This window comes from Nanorana parkeri, unplaced genomic scaffold (genome assembly GCF_000935625.1).
Source record: "Nanorana parkeri isolate BGI_ZX_2015 unplaced genomic scaffold, ASM93562v1 scaffold1686, whole genome shotgun sequence".
Lineage (NCBI taxonomy): Eukaryota > Metazoa > Chordata > Amphibia > Anura > Dicroglossidae > Nanorana > Nanorana parkeri.
Genome location: NW_017307954.1, coordinates 51,598 through 65,785, shown reverse-complemented (window position 1 = coordinate 65,785; position 14,188 = coordinate 51,598). Strand labels below are relative to the sequence as shown.

General features: G+C 41.3%; 1 protein-coding gene and 1 pseudogene across 2 annotated transcripts in view; one reads left to right on the top strand and one right to left on the bottom strand.

Moving 5' to 3' along the window:
- LOC108799283 overlaps window positions 1-3,248 on the top strand; it is a 16,415-nt pseudogene extending 13,167 nt beyond the window's left edge.
- Window positions 3,249-3,612: 364 nt separating this feature from the next.
- The window catches only part of AKR1D1 (aldo-keto reductase family 1 member D1), a 30,517-nt gene continuing 19,941 nt past the window's right edge, over window positions 3,613-14,188 (bottom strand). The window contains exons 3-9 of one of the 2 annotated variants that reach the window (XM_018571130.1): window positions 13,821-13,937; window positions 11,849-11,926; window positions 10,311-10,433; window positions 9,492-9,601; window positions 7,522-7,687; window positions 6,237-6,319; window positions 3,613-3,685 (exon numbers count right to left, since the gene is read on the bottom strand). In XM_018571130.1, coding sequence (XP_018426632.1) covers window positions 3,643-3,685; window positions 6,237-6,319; window positions 7,522-7,687; window positions 9,492-9,601; window positions 10,311-10,433; window positions 11,849-11,926; window positions 13,821-13,937 — 720 coding nt within the window. In that variant the 3' untranslated portion in view covers window positions 3,613-3,642. The remainder of the gene's footprint in view (window positions 3,686-6,236; window positions 6,320-7,521; window positions 7,688-9,491; window positions 9,602-10,310; window positions 10,434-11,848; window positions 11,927-13,820; window positions 13,938-14,188) is intronic. The other variant, XM_018571131.1, reaches the window with a different exon arrangement.

Here is a 14,188-nt window from a genome sequence, read left to right as displayed (position 1 = left end):
ATATACAGTGGTTACATTTTGTTTAGAAGTGTATGTGATTTACATTTGCTTTATGTTGAAAAGATCCCAGACCTGACCCTCCAAACGTCTGGTGAATCAGTTAAAGTGGAGGGAAATCCTCAAATATAATTTTATTATATTTGAGGACCTTTTCTTTTGTCACTGCCAGGTGGAATGTCACCCCTACCTCACCCAGAATAAACTGCTGGAATTTTGCAAAACTAATGACATTGTGATTGTGGCCTACGGAGTCCTGGGATCACCAACTGCTGTCAGTGGTAGGTGGAATGTCTATATTTTGAACTTGTGGCCCCAGACATTGCCTCTACAGAAGTTATATTAGTTATATTACAAAAATGTAATACATTTCAGATTACCAGTCCTTAGATGGGGCTGCATTAGCTTTCTTTTTTCCCCCTTTATTTTTTCCTGGTGATTCTGCCAGCAATACATTTCCTGTCCTAGGGTGACAACACTTACTCTCTACACTGTATCTGTGGAGAAACAGCATTGTCACTCTAGTCTGTTCTACTTATTTGCACAACAGACAACCCAAATCACTTCTCATCTCCATAATATAGAGTATACTACATACACTGATTTTTTTTGTCCACGGGTTTAGATATTATTGTTATTATTATACAGGATTTATATAGCTCCAACAGTTTGCACAGCTCCAGGCTCCAGGCCCACTACTGAAAATAGGTCTGGCCGGCCTGGATCACCTGGCAATCCAGGATGGCCGGGTTGAACCGGGTTGAACGCAGTCAGGTAGAGGCACCGGCGGCTCTCTAATCAGGCATATGCAGTAAGCCTATTTAGGGAGCCAGCTCTGCTGCTTCCAGTCCGACCGACTGACAGCACCAGGCTCATGATGCTCTTAATCTGGCCCTGAGTGCATGCATTCTTGTTTTACAGGGTGGACCAAAGCTGCCCAGCTATTTTGAAAGATCCCGTCCTAATCTCCATCGGAGAGAAATATAAAAAGACTGTGGCCCAAGTGTCTATCCGATACATCATTCAGAGGGGATGCATCGCTGTGGTTAAGAGCTTCAACCCCCGACCGCATGAAACAGAATCTTCAGGTAAAGCCATACTATTTATTAAGTAATTGTAATGTGTGGAGATTTTAGGGATTTCCTCTCACTTCCAGTTGTGTGTCTTTTGATAGGATATCTCCCCCAATGGAACACAGGCAGCAAAAAAAGGGAGTTTACCCTTTCTTACAACAATAGGGAACAAATGAATATATCTAACAGGGAAGAAAACAAGAACACATAAACAAAGTAAAATGATAAGACTGTGATATATTGATATGATATTTATTACTGAACTTCTAAAATCCCACTACATTTTTCTTTTTATCAGGTCTTTGACTTCAGCCTCAGTGAAGATGACATGAAAGCCATTGACAATCTCAACCAAAATGTTCGTTACTGGAAATCTGCAATGTAAGTTGTAAAGCTCCAATACACAAAGTGCAGTAATCAGCACCAATCAATCAAACTTAAATCTTATTGGCTTTTGGCCCAAGTCAAGATTCGCAGCCAATGAAAAGCCATAATTCAGCAGTCACTCCTACTTGGGGAGCATTTTGTAAACTTCGGATTGGGAGATACGATTATACAAGTATCGTCCCAGGCTCCAGAAGCTGCAGTCTGCAATGGGCAGCTTGTGAATGGGTAATCAAAATTAGTCATGGGGTTTGGGGTGGGGGGATTGGGTTCAGGGGTGGCCCATTGAGAGTCAGGGGTGCCCAGCAGAGAGAATGTTATTTTTTAGTGTGTTACTGTTACAATACTGTTACTGTTAAATCAGAGAAGAGAGAGATCCAAAGCTGGAGGGGAAGGCTGTGTTAGATCTAAGCATATTCAACATAGGGTTATGCATTGACAAAAAGACCCCTTCCCAAAATGACTGTATCTCTGCTACAGCCCAGCTACTTTTGATGCAAAGTTGGACACTGGGTCCCAAAGTAATTATTTGCATCGTTCCACCCACTATTTCAGACCTTTACTTAAATTTGTTAACAGTCTTGCTGGGAAGAATGGAGAAAACATAATAGAAGGGCTTAACTACTTACCTTTCCTGGAGAAAAGATTGCTCCGTGCTCATTACATTTCTGGACATGGAGGCAATGCCTAGCAATTTGGTCACCTCATCTCAGCTGAAGGATAATCTGAGCTCACCCTCGACTTTAGCAGAGATCATGTGACCAAATGCCTAGGCTTTATTTAATGTGACTAGAACAGGAGTAGCATAATAATATAGTTTGTTAATTATTATGGTTTCTACTGGTAGTTGTTTTCATAATGTAAAATTCTGACTTAAAGTGGATAAATAAGCTTCTCTGTGCTTCATGGTCAGGTTAAATTCTGATCTGTGTTTTTTTGGTGTAGGTGGAAAAGTCACCCGGAGTATCCTCTTAATAATGGAGACTATATACAAACTACCAGCAATGAGGACTGTATATATAATCATAAATATAATTCTTCAGGAGTCACCTCACTAACAAATTCATATTGGTCAATCATGAATCGTTCTGCTATTTCTACTTGTTTCTTTTCACACAGCATTTTCTATGATCACTTTTACAATAAACAGCAAATTAATCAAGATATTATATGCCTTGACTAAGTGCCACTTGTGTTTAATTAAAGGTGAACAATCGTATGAAAACATAGTACTTGATAGCACCAGAGACCCATTTCCTCTAATGAAAGGAAGGCAATTTGGACTGAATTGCATTGTGTATAAAGCAGCTTATAGTCCAAAATGTATTGTTTCCTGCCGAAACACCTCCCATTGTATCTCAGTGTCTTTGACACTGACATCATTGTAGCCAGCACTCCAGTGTGTAGAAAAGGAACATCTGCGACTAAGACATTAAGGTGTGACAGCACGGTGTGTTCTGTCGTAAATGTCACTTTATGCTTTATGCAAAAAACATACTTTCTAAGTCCCAGTCTGTAGTCCTAAAACACCTACAGGGTTAGTCACAAAGCTGTCGAAGGCAGCCGAGTGAATGACCCAGCCGAAGGGAAGTGAGCCGAGCACTGTTTGGCTATTCACTTCAGGCTTGTATGGCTGACTGTGAGTCATTTTGGTGTCACCCCTCCAATGGTGTCACCTGAGTGCGGGCCGCACCCCCCTTGTGACGCCACTGAACTGAAGCACATCTAAGGACTGGTAACCTGCAATATATTACATTTTTGCTCTTGGGTTTAGATATGCTTAAACTGAGGTAAATCAGAATCTTCCTTACTGGAAATTGTATCACAAGCCCAGATTAATAAGATTCAGCAAAGGAACTTCTAATCATCATCTCATTGTCAGTAGACAATGACGAACCTCCAGAATGATCACAATGGAAAATATAACAGCGAATATGCAGAAAAAATAGACTCAAAACATGACAGAAGATTTGTATAAAAAACTGTATTAAACAGTTAGATCATATCAGCTCAGAAGGGAGAAAATAGGAAATACTTTTTATTTAAAAAAAACACATTTTTATTTGTCTGGAAAACTGTGCCGTTGGGGGGTCTTGGCATGATTATGTATAAACATGTTCTATCTTTGGTTATCTGATGAAGATGGGAAGATCCAGATCAGAAGGTGAGGACTGGCTATACCTGGACCTCAGTACTCCTCCTTAAAGGGGTATTCTGGGTGATCACTCCACCTAAAAAAAATAGACAAACTGGTCAAGGCCTTTGTTTTTAATGGCTGTAGATAATGGTTACTGAAGGAATATTTACACAGCATAATAAATACTTTGATTTTACCGTTTCTTGGTGCTAATTTTTAAGAAACAGGGTTTTCTTTTGTGTAAACTGCAAACCTGCCACTCACCAAGCCTTAGTTACTACAATGTTGTACAGGATCCCTGTGGCCTTACCAGATATAAAATATGTATACTTACATTGGACTGAGCTGGACCAATGTAAGTATATTTAAAATGCATTCCTAGGGAACAGATTTAATTAGAAAGTCTATAACACGGGACTATAAAAATATGTAACTGAAGCATGTAAATGTTCTTTTGTCTGCAGGTGGCGCTGCTAGGCTGGGTATCTACTCAGTCCCGTCTGTCTACCAATGGTAAATCAAAAGTCAGGAAGGAAATTGGAATTAACCAAAATGCCAAAACAATTGATCAGAATTGATCAAAGAGATTTGCAGATACTACAGTATGTGATCTCTAATGAAGCTGTATTTGAGTTGCATAGCAACACAACAGTTAACTGAAAAACATATAAAATGTCACTTTACAAACTTTTAAACCAAAATAAAAAATAAAATTGAAAATAAAAATTGACCAATATTTTTTATGGTTTCCCTTCAAATAAGAACTCGGGGCTGTTAGACTGGTCCTCGCAGCCTCTTTCCCCCTCTGCTTCGGCCGGTCTAAGGATCCATGAGTCATCACGCCAAATAACGTGTATTAGACGTAAGGACGCTGAGGGACATTCCATCGCCGGAGTGGATGGGGAGAGAGGCTGCGGAGAACAGTTTTGCAAACAGGCGGGACTGAGCTTCAGGTATATCTTTTTTATTTTACACCCTAGACCAAAATGAGCACTTAACCTTAAGGGTAGCCCCACTGCAAGGGTTTCCATTTTATTCTGCCTGGAGTTGTTCTTTAAGGGCCTAGTCACAGAGGCGTCCCCACAGAGGCGTCCCCAGGCGTGTGTCACCCGGAGCAGCCGCTGGCACACATGTGACGCATCATGCACGCGCATAATGATATCACGCTGGCAGGCAGACAAGGGAACGTTCAGCCCCCTCCTCTCTGGTACTGCTGTCGGGCACTCGGTCCATGACTGAGTGCCTGACTTTTTGGAGGGGGTGACACCAAAATAACTGTAAGTTATTTTAGGGGCACCCCCGCTGATGGTGTCACCTGGTGCAGGCCGCACTCCCTGTCCCCCCTTGTGACGCCACTGCCTATTCACACACACATAGCGCTTCTTAATCGCACAATACCTAGCATGCATTACCGTGTGTTAGGTGCATTGTCATTCAATTGAAAGGCACCCCAAAGCACCTACCAGCCAATGTGCACTGCAATGCAGCGCAACGCTTCGCACAGCAATACCATGCGATGCAAAAAAAATAAAGCATGCGTGAATGGCAACCCCACACACCTAGTGCACAGTAACACATGCTAGGTATGAATGGACCCTCTAGGTACGGTAAGCGTGTACTAAAAAACTGTTCTAGTGTTTTGGTACTTAAAGTGACATTAAACCCTCAGATTTTTTAACATAATACAATACTGTAATGTGTGCCTTACTGTAATCCATGGTAGTATCCCTTCTCTTTGCTGCTCTTCCTTTTAAATCTGTATCTGTTCTCATGCTCTGCAGAACTTCTGTTTTACAGCAGACTGCCTTGTCTCAGGAATGGATACACGGTGTCTGTGTGTAGGTTTCTATAGGCTTGTAACCTGACCCAGCACTACAGGAAGAGGAACAGGGCTACTTGTTTGGTTGCAGGCTGGCTGGCAGGCTGAGGCTGGGGAATTTTTGTGTTTTGTATTGTTGTAAGCCTTCCCAATGTGCGCCCTGCTATAAAGGCCGGTTATAGATTCATGCATGTACCATTTTTTCTAGTTTGACTATTTTTGGTTTGGGGGACGCACTGGAGTCCAGCGTGCATTTTTGGTTGCTGGGCCTCCAGTGCGTCCCTGCACCTTATTAGGAGGAGTTGGCTACCTCCAGGTACACCTGCATGTAATTTATCAACTTCATTAATATGCTCACACTTGGAGACTCGGATACATAGAGTTAGGACCACACTTTGCAGAGGTGCCTTGGCGCGGCAGTGGGGCTTCTACATATTTTTGGCCAAAAGTTTGTGCAACTAAACCTCTGATTTTAACGCATACTGTTGACAGGGCTACTTGTTTGGTTGCAGGCTGGCTGGCAGGTTGAGGCTGGGGAATTTTTGTGTTTTGTATAGCACTACAGGAAGAGGCCCTGAGCTGAAAAGGGAAGTTCTCCCCAAGCATGAGAAGACATGAGGATTTAAAAGGAAGAGCAGCAAAGAGAAGGGAAACGACCATGGATTACAGTAAGGCACACATTACAGTATTGGTTTATGTTAAAAAATCTGAGGGTTTAATGTCACTTTAACCTTATACTACTATTAATTATTAGCATGTATTATATTATTATTAGTAGTAGTAGTAGTAGTATTATAATATTTAGTACTTAACCCGAAGTACTCACATTAAGAGTTCCACATAGCGAATGTTCTTATTCAGAGCTTCAATGTCCTTAATTTCCTTGTCAGTGAGCGAGAAGTCAAAAATCTGTATTTAGAGGAAAAAAATGAACAAGCACAATAAGGTCCTGCTGCATCAGTGTGATTGGAGAGTCACTGATACTCAGGATATCTTTTCACATTTGTATAGGTAAACCAGACTTTCCTTCCCCTGCTCTTCAAATCCCTCTAGGACTTCACTAGACACAAGTCACTAGTCAGTGCTGCAAGAAACCCTTGGCTATCATTGTTCTATAAGGGCAACCTTTAAAAAAAAGAGAAAAGTAGGCAGTATATGCCGCAATGTCACCTGAGTGACCTATTAATGAGGAAGAACAAGGTATCTTTAATTATGGCATATTCTGAGTTGTTACATTTTTTACCATGATGACATCCATGTGTTTTATTGTATTAAATTGTAGATATTTATAGATTAGACCCTAGATGCAAAGTACATCTAAATTATTCTCTGCTTAAAGTGCATCTAAACCCAAAAACAAAAATGTAATATATTGCAGCTTACCAGTCCTTAGATGTGGTGGCTGCATTAGTTTTCTTTTTATTCAGGCTTTTTTCCCCCCTTTATTTTAACCTGGTGATCCTGCCAGTAACTTCATGCCCTAGGTGGATACACTCACTCCTCCGCTGTATATATGGAAGGAACTGCCTTTGTTTATTTCAAAAGCATGGGGGATATAGTAGCTATCAGAAGGAAGATAACATTATTTATGCTTTTAGTTGCACACTGGACACTGCATTTTTGGTAGGATCAAACGGTAGTTTCTGTACTTGCTTAAAATGTTTTTAGCCTGATAAAGAAAACGAATGCAGCCACCACATCTAAGGACTGGTAAGCTGCAATATATTCCATTTTTGTTCTTGGGTTTAAATATCCTTTAAGAGCAGTTAAGGTAAAATATCAGCTGGGGGGGGTGCTCTGTTGGTACATGATACAACACAATGGATGTCAAAGCACTATGCAAATTCAAGTTAAAATACCTCCACTGACTCTTGTTTTTGGGTCCAATTCCAGTGTGAATAGACTCTAAAAGAATGGGAGAAAAGTCCTGGAAGGAGGAGAGCCTGATCACATGACCTGTCAAAGTTATGTGTCAAGCCTCTCGTCCTATCACGGAGTGTTCTCTGCAAATATATGACAATTCTGAAGGACAATGCAGGCTCTGCAACATGGTCTTCTGTTTATAAATGACAATGTCATGCCTTGGTTCACGAGACGTTATACATCCCTACCTGGAAGTTTTCCCTGATCCGATCTGGATTAAAGCTCTTTGGAATAACCACCACACCTCTCTGGGCATTGAATCTTAACGCCACTTGGGCGGACGACTTGCCATACTTTTTGCCAATCCTATTCAAGGTAGCGTCTTCCAGCAGAGGAGGAGAGGACACATTCACCCTGCATGGATGAAAAAATAAAATAAGCTTCACTGCCCTGTATGTATGCTTCCGAGATTATTAAATATGTGAAGTAAAACCGAGGTCTGAAAATAAGAAATTGACAGGAGGTAAAGTTTTTTTTGGTAGGCAGAATAGACATGAAGAGTCTCTTCTGAAGTGACACTTTCTCCGAGCAATTTATTGTATTTTGTGCACATTGTAAGATACTGAGAATGGAGCCGGGTGCCAGGACGTACGGTCTGTGCGCAGGTAGATCATCAGTGGCCACTCAGTGGCCAGAAAGGATGGACACTGAACCTGAAAGAAGGCCGACAAATGGCGGTAGCAGGGGACGGAGTGGCGAAAGCGAGCAGGGACCTTCTAGCGCTAGCAAAGAGCACACTAATACGTAAGAGTAGACTATCAGAATGTGCAGGTATACTCTGCTTACATGCACATGATGGCAAGACACCGCCAAACACCATAGGAAACACAAAGATGAAGTAAATATCCACTTTAAAAACAAATCTGCAATGGCCACTTTTTTATGGATGCTGCAAGTTCCAGAACTGCCATTCCTAAATCTGGTTTCCATGAAAGTGTTTTCAAAACTTCTGTGCTTTACAGTGCAGCTGGGACTAGATATGCACATAGCATACTGCAGGGTAAATGTAGGGTGGGGTGGGGTGTAGGACTAGGCACTCCATTGTTAATTATTTTATTTTTTTTATTTCCATTTTCATTGCATACCTTACAGTATTATAGACCCAGTGTTATCATCACATTAGAGATCCAGTAATAGCATCACATTAGAGACCCAGTAATATCACATTAGAGACCCAGTGTTATCATCACATTAGAGACCCAGTGATATCATCACATTAGAGACCCAGTAATATCATCACATTAGAGACCCAGTGATATCATCACATTTTCTATGCAATGCAGGCAGATCGTAGACGACAGGAAGAGCTAGCGGGGTGCTGTTCATAGCTTCCTGAAAACATCACAGCACCCTGCCTGAGTACTCCTCTAAAGCGTCCTCTCAAGCATTCTCCTGATGCAAACATTGGGCTGGATCTTGGGGGGAGTTATGCCAATAACAAAATGCATTCATGGGTGGTTGTCAGTCTTGAGGAGTGGGTGTTCCTAGGCTGACTGCATTTACATGTACACCACCCTAGGTAATGCTTACATGTGATGCTGAGCCTCCTTGATTGAAAGAATTAAAATCCAATGAATAAAAGGGGCCTGCTCATTTGCTGCAGCTTCTGAAGCTAGCCATACACCTATAGATTATCTGCAGATGTTCTATGGTCAGATGGTGCAACAGATGCCTCCATCTACGCTAAACTGTGTGGATGGAGGAATCTCCCACTGGGCCAAGCATCAGTATCTTGCTAGTCGGCTCCGCTGCCTCTCAAAATACCTGAACAATCTGACTGGATGCAGGCCAGTGGGGCAGACTAGTAAGATACTGAAGCTTGGCCCAGTTAGAGATTCCTCCATCCACACAGTTTAGTGTAGATGGAGGAATCTATTGCACTTTTTCCATCTGACCATAGAACATCTGCAGATAATCTATAGGGGTATGGCCAGCTTAAGAACATTTAGTACGGGAGAGGAGCCGGTACAACTGTGCAAGACTGAAGCGAAGGCCGGAGTTCAGCTTTAAAGTTTGTTTTTTTTAAGTGTACATTTTACACTACAACTGGGGGAACTCCGGTATAGTAACTATTTATGTTAAGGTTGGAGTTCTAATTTCAGGTCTCTAAATGTGAATAGAGGTGGGTCGTTTTTCTTCTTTGCTGACTGTCACATACCACATTGCATCACGACAAGTTCCTAGAGGACTATAGCCCACGATGACGATCTCATGCTGGTTACAGAACTCCATTAACTTTGGCTGGGTGAAATAAGGATGGCATTCGACCTGTACAAAAGCAGAACAAAATGAGAACACTATAACATACATCTTATGGCACTACAGTAAGGAGGTGCAATCACCAGGCAGCCATGTTTACATTCTGGTTTTATAATTGTTGCCTTGTGTGGCCACCTCCAGTCACTTGTAGGTAATTCAGGAAGATAACTGATGAATGAATGGTTTCAAGGGTATCTGAGAGGAGTCAGTAGCAATGTAGCTAAGTAGTATGCTGCCATCTCCTGTTTTATTGACTTTAGAATAGTGGGCTGTACAATCCGCAGCTAATTCTGCAAACATAAATGAGAATTCTTTCTTAAACAGAAATCAATTCTTGAGGTGCTTTGACCAATGTGACCACTCCATAGTGGCTGACTTTGCTTAATAAAACATTTATTCTGGAGGTTCTAGCTGGAGAGTGTGACACCACCATTTGGTTTTGTAACAGCTGCAAGTTCTGGTTATGGTATCTCTCCAGTCATATCTCTGGTACATACTGAGAACTAAAAGGTAAATTATTTGGACAGAAATCATGCCCCGCTCAAATATTAGTTTTGGATGGGGCCATTCATTTATGCTTTAAAGGCCATGTAACATGGTTAGGTTCAAAATGTTTGCAATCTCTATGAAGGGACTTTATTCAATAACTGTTGCCTTGAGCAGTATAAACCCTAACTTCAGCCCTGACCATACAGATGTAAATTGCCTGTGGTCTCACCTGGTTGGATGTGGGCTTGTATTTGAGTCCTGGTTTGTTCAGGATCAGTTCTAGTTGCCTGCGGTTGAAGTTGGACACTCCAAGGGATTTGCAAAGTCCTGCATCCTTGCATTCCTCCAAAGCCTGCAGAATACAGAATATTGTAACGCGCTGCGCAAACTGTTGGCGCTATATAAATCCTGTATAATAATAATACAGACATATTTCTTTACCAACATTGTATTGACTGTAATTATTGATACAGCACACCATCCTAGGTATTTACCAAAAGAAAGCAAACCTAAGACTTAAGTAGGGTTGAGCTCAGGTTTGGACCAAACCCGGTCCAAACCTGAGCTCCTTCAAATATAGAAGGAGCTCCTCTGAACATGGAAGGAAGCTCCTTCCACTGCTGCCCAATCAGCTATGGCCTGTGAACTCCCCACCTGTGGCTGCATATAAACAAAGGGACAGGATGCAGCAACCTTATTGACATTATATGGCCATAAGGTTATATTTAGTCAATGACATTGACCTCATATGGCCATGTGGCCATATGAGGTCAATGACATTAGCATGAACATGCCACCTCTTTGATCATGTGCAGCTGCTAGGTAGGGAATGCCCCAGTCTGCAGCTGATTGGGCAGGTGGCCCATGGCACTTCTCTAGTCTAGGAGCTAGCAGCTCATCCCTAAAATTCATAGAGGGGAATTTTTCAAAATCTGGAGCAGTTGCCCATAGCAACCAATCAGCATCTCTCTTTCATTTTCAAACCTCAACGGAACAAACTGAAGAGAGAAGCTGATTGGCTGCCATGCACAGCTGCTCCAGATTTTGTCTGTCTTAGTTATATTAAATTCCCCCCCATAGTGTTTTTGTCAACTTTCAATATATTTATATAGAATCTTAGTTAAATAAATATTTGTGCATCCATAATACCCTGAAAGCGTGCTTATGCTTTCTTGCAGACAATGTTAATCCACCAGTTCAGATGCTGCTATTGGTGCTATTAAAAGGGGAAGGGGTGTGACCAACATTCAAGTCACCATTTACAATAACAGATGCACTCTGACAACTGCTGAGTGCTCCAATGGCTGGTGAAAAGTGGTCATTATAGAATATAGCACTGAAAATAATAAATAGATAGATACATAAACAGTATAAAAATCACTATAGATTCCTTTAAAGATTGCGTAACAGAGTCATCAATGAATATGAAAATACTCCGAAGGCTTTGTAAAAGGTGAAAACAGACATTTACTCTGGGTAATTACCTCTCGGTTTTTGCCATAATTCAACAAAGGTGAAAAAAACTGACTAAAAAGGTTTTCTGAGTTCATAAAAACACTTCTGCCTGCTGAGCAAGCATTTTGCCAAGAATTTACACTGCCCTATATTTGATCCATTATCATCAAAGCGCTGGATAGGGAACATTTTGTAAGTTTTGTGTTGTTTCTTCCACCAGTCTGCCTTGTTTTGTTAGTGACAGGTCCCCTTTGTTGTGGGGAGTCTGTCCGCATTTCCTAACAATTCTGGCATTTTTTTCCATTGCCTTACCTCCCATGTAGCACAGAGGTTTGTCTCGTGGTAAAGAAATTTTCCATTTTCATCTCTTGGGTAGATTTCATCCCCAGGCTAAACAATAAATAAATAAAAACAGTATTAGATATCAGATAAAGACAAAACTTCAGCTTATGTTAGCTGGTTAAAGGACTTCACTATTGCTCTAAGGATCCACATGGACCCAATACACCTACATTGGTCGCAAGTGACAGGCAAGTGGGCATTCCAACTACTACCCGGCTGCTGAGCTGCTGGCAAATCGCTTCCGGGGGCCGGTAAAGCATGCGCCCCCCGCTTGCCTTGCGCCACAGTGTCGGTGGGTGGTTTGCTGATCTCTCCGCTGAATGGGTCCCTCAGCTGTCATTCCTTCCCAGGCTTGAGAAGCCAAGAAAGAAGCTATTCAAGCGTGATCTGCACTTGAATAGCTTCTTTGTAGTGGAAAGGCTAATAGACCCCTAATGTCACCTTAAAGAGTACCTGTCACCACCTAATATGCTATCACATAGGAGGCTTGTAAGCCTCTTGTAAGTGATAGCAAAGAAATAAAGTATAAAAAAAAGTTAAAAAGTTAAAATTAACTTAAAAATACAAAAAAAAAATGTCAAGTCCCCCACCCCCACGCACAGTAACGTAAAGACGCGTCGGGTGTAGTTATGTATAAAAACGTTGATTGTGCTACATAGGTTAAGTATCACCACGTGAGAACCCAGAGTAAGAGCAATAATTCTAGAGCCAATATTCACAGTTAACTCTGAACTGATGACCTGTTCCTGCTTTTAAAGAGTCACATATGGACAATTTGGGGTACCGTATTTTGTTGCCGTTTCACTGGTGCACACAATTTTTAAGCTTGGCATGTTAGGTATCTATTTACTCGGCACAACCTCATCTTTTATATTTTACAAAAATTAGTAATATTTTGTGTTTTTGGGCACCAAAATTAACTTAAGTGTAATTTTTACTGAAATGATGGGTTTGATAAAGAGTTGCTCTAATATCATGCGAAATAAAAATTTGCAACTGCTGCCATTTTATTCTACATGGTCTCTTCTTTTCAGGAAATATATAACTCTTTGGGGTTTAAGTTATTTTTTTAGGCCTAAAATGTGGATTATAATTATGTACAAAAAAAAAACAACACCTTGGCAGTGAAAGGGTTAAATAACAACTCCAGGATTTTTTTAAACAAAATTAACCCTTGCAGTGGGACTACCACCACACTGCAAAGGGAGGGAAATACAGAATAAATATTCACCTGATCCTCACACCCTCTTCTCCCCGGGGCTCCGGCGGTCTAAGGACCCGTGACATCATCACATCTAATACAGGTCCATTAGACATGAAGACATTGAGGGAAATACCACATCCAGAGCTGAGGGTGGGAGAGGTGAGCGGTCACTGCTGCAGGACTGAGGATCCGGTGAGTATTTCTTCTTTATTTTCATCTTTAGAGAAAAATGCGCAGTTAACCTTTGCAGTGCAGGAGTACCCCCCACTGCAAGGGTTCATGTTCATTTTCCAAAATCCTGGAGTTGTTCTTTAAGGAAGCATTATGATTGTTATGGAGCAATATAAAAAGCACTTCTACTTTGACAAGTAATTCATCTTTGTGGATACATCGGGGGGAATTAATAATATCTGGAGCAGACAAAATCTGCAGCAGTTGCCCAGGGCAACCAATCAGCTTCTCTCTTCAGTTTGTTTGAAAATGAAAGAGAGAAGCTGATTGGTTGCCATGCGCAGCTGCTCCAGATTTCATCTGCTCCAGTTTTGATGAATTCCCTTCAGTGTGTATATTGTATATCATCCTGTGCCATTTTTTTTCTGGTGATCACAATTGTATCTCAATCGTTTTGGATCAGAAACACAAACCCTTTGTACTTATATTTCATCTGTGCGTTTAGCTGTCCATCTGGAGTTTGGCTTTACATGCCGCTGTAGATACAAATGTCTTAGTGGACTTTACCTTGAAGGCCATCGGCAATTCGATAATATACAAATCTACGTAATCCAATTCCAAGGTCTTCAGAGTCTTCTCTAAAGTTGGCCGAACACGTTCTGGTGGGTGACATGTATTCCACAACTGAAAAGATGATAAATAAAAGTTAAACTTTTTATCCCACCAAGGACTGTCTGCATGGAGTTTATATCTGCAACTATCTCTGAGCAAGTGGCTTGCAGTTGCTGGGCCTGGGAACCTGGCTTCTATTTTCACTTGAGCAACCAGTGTTCTCAGATCAACAAATTACTAACACAAGGGAATTGTGTGACTGGTGCTCTAGTGGTTGTACAGTATGCATTTTAAGGTTACATTTTCAATTTTGAAAGGAGTGT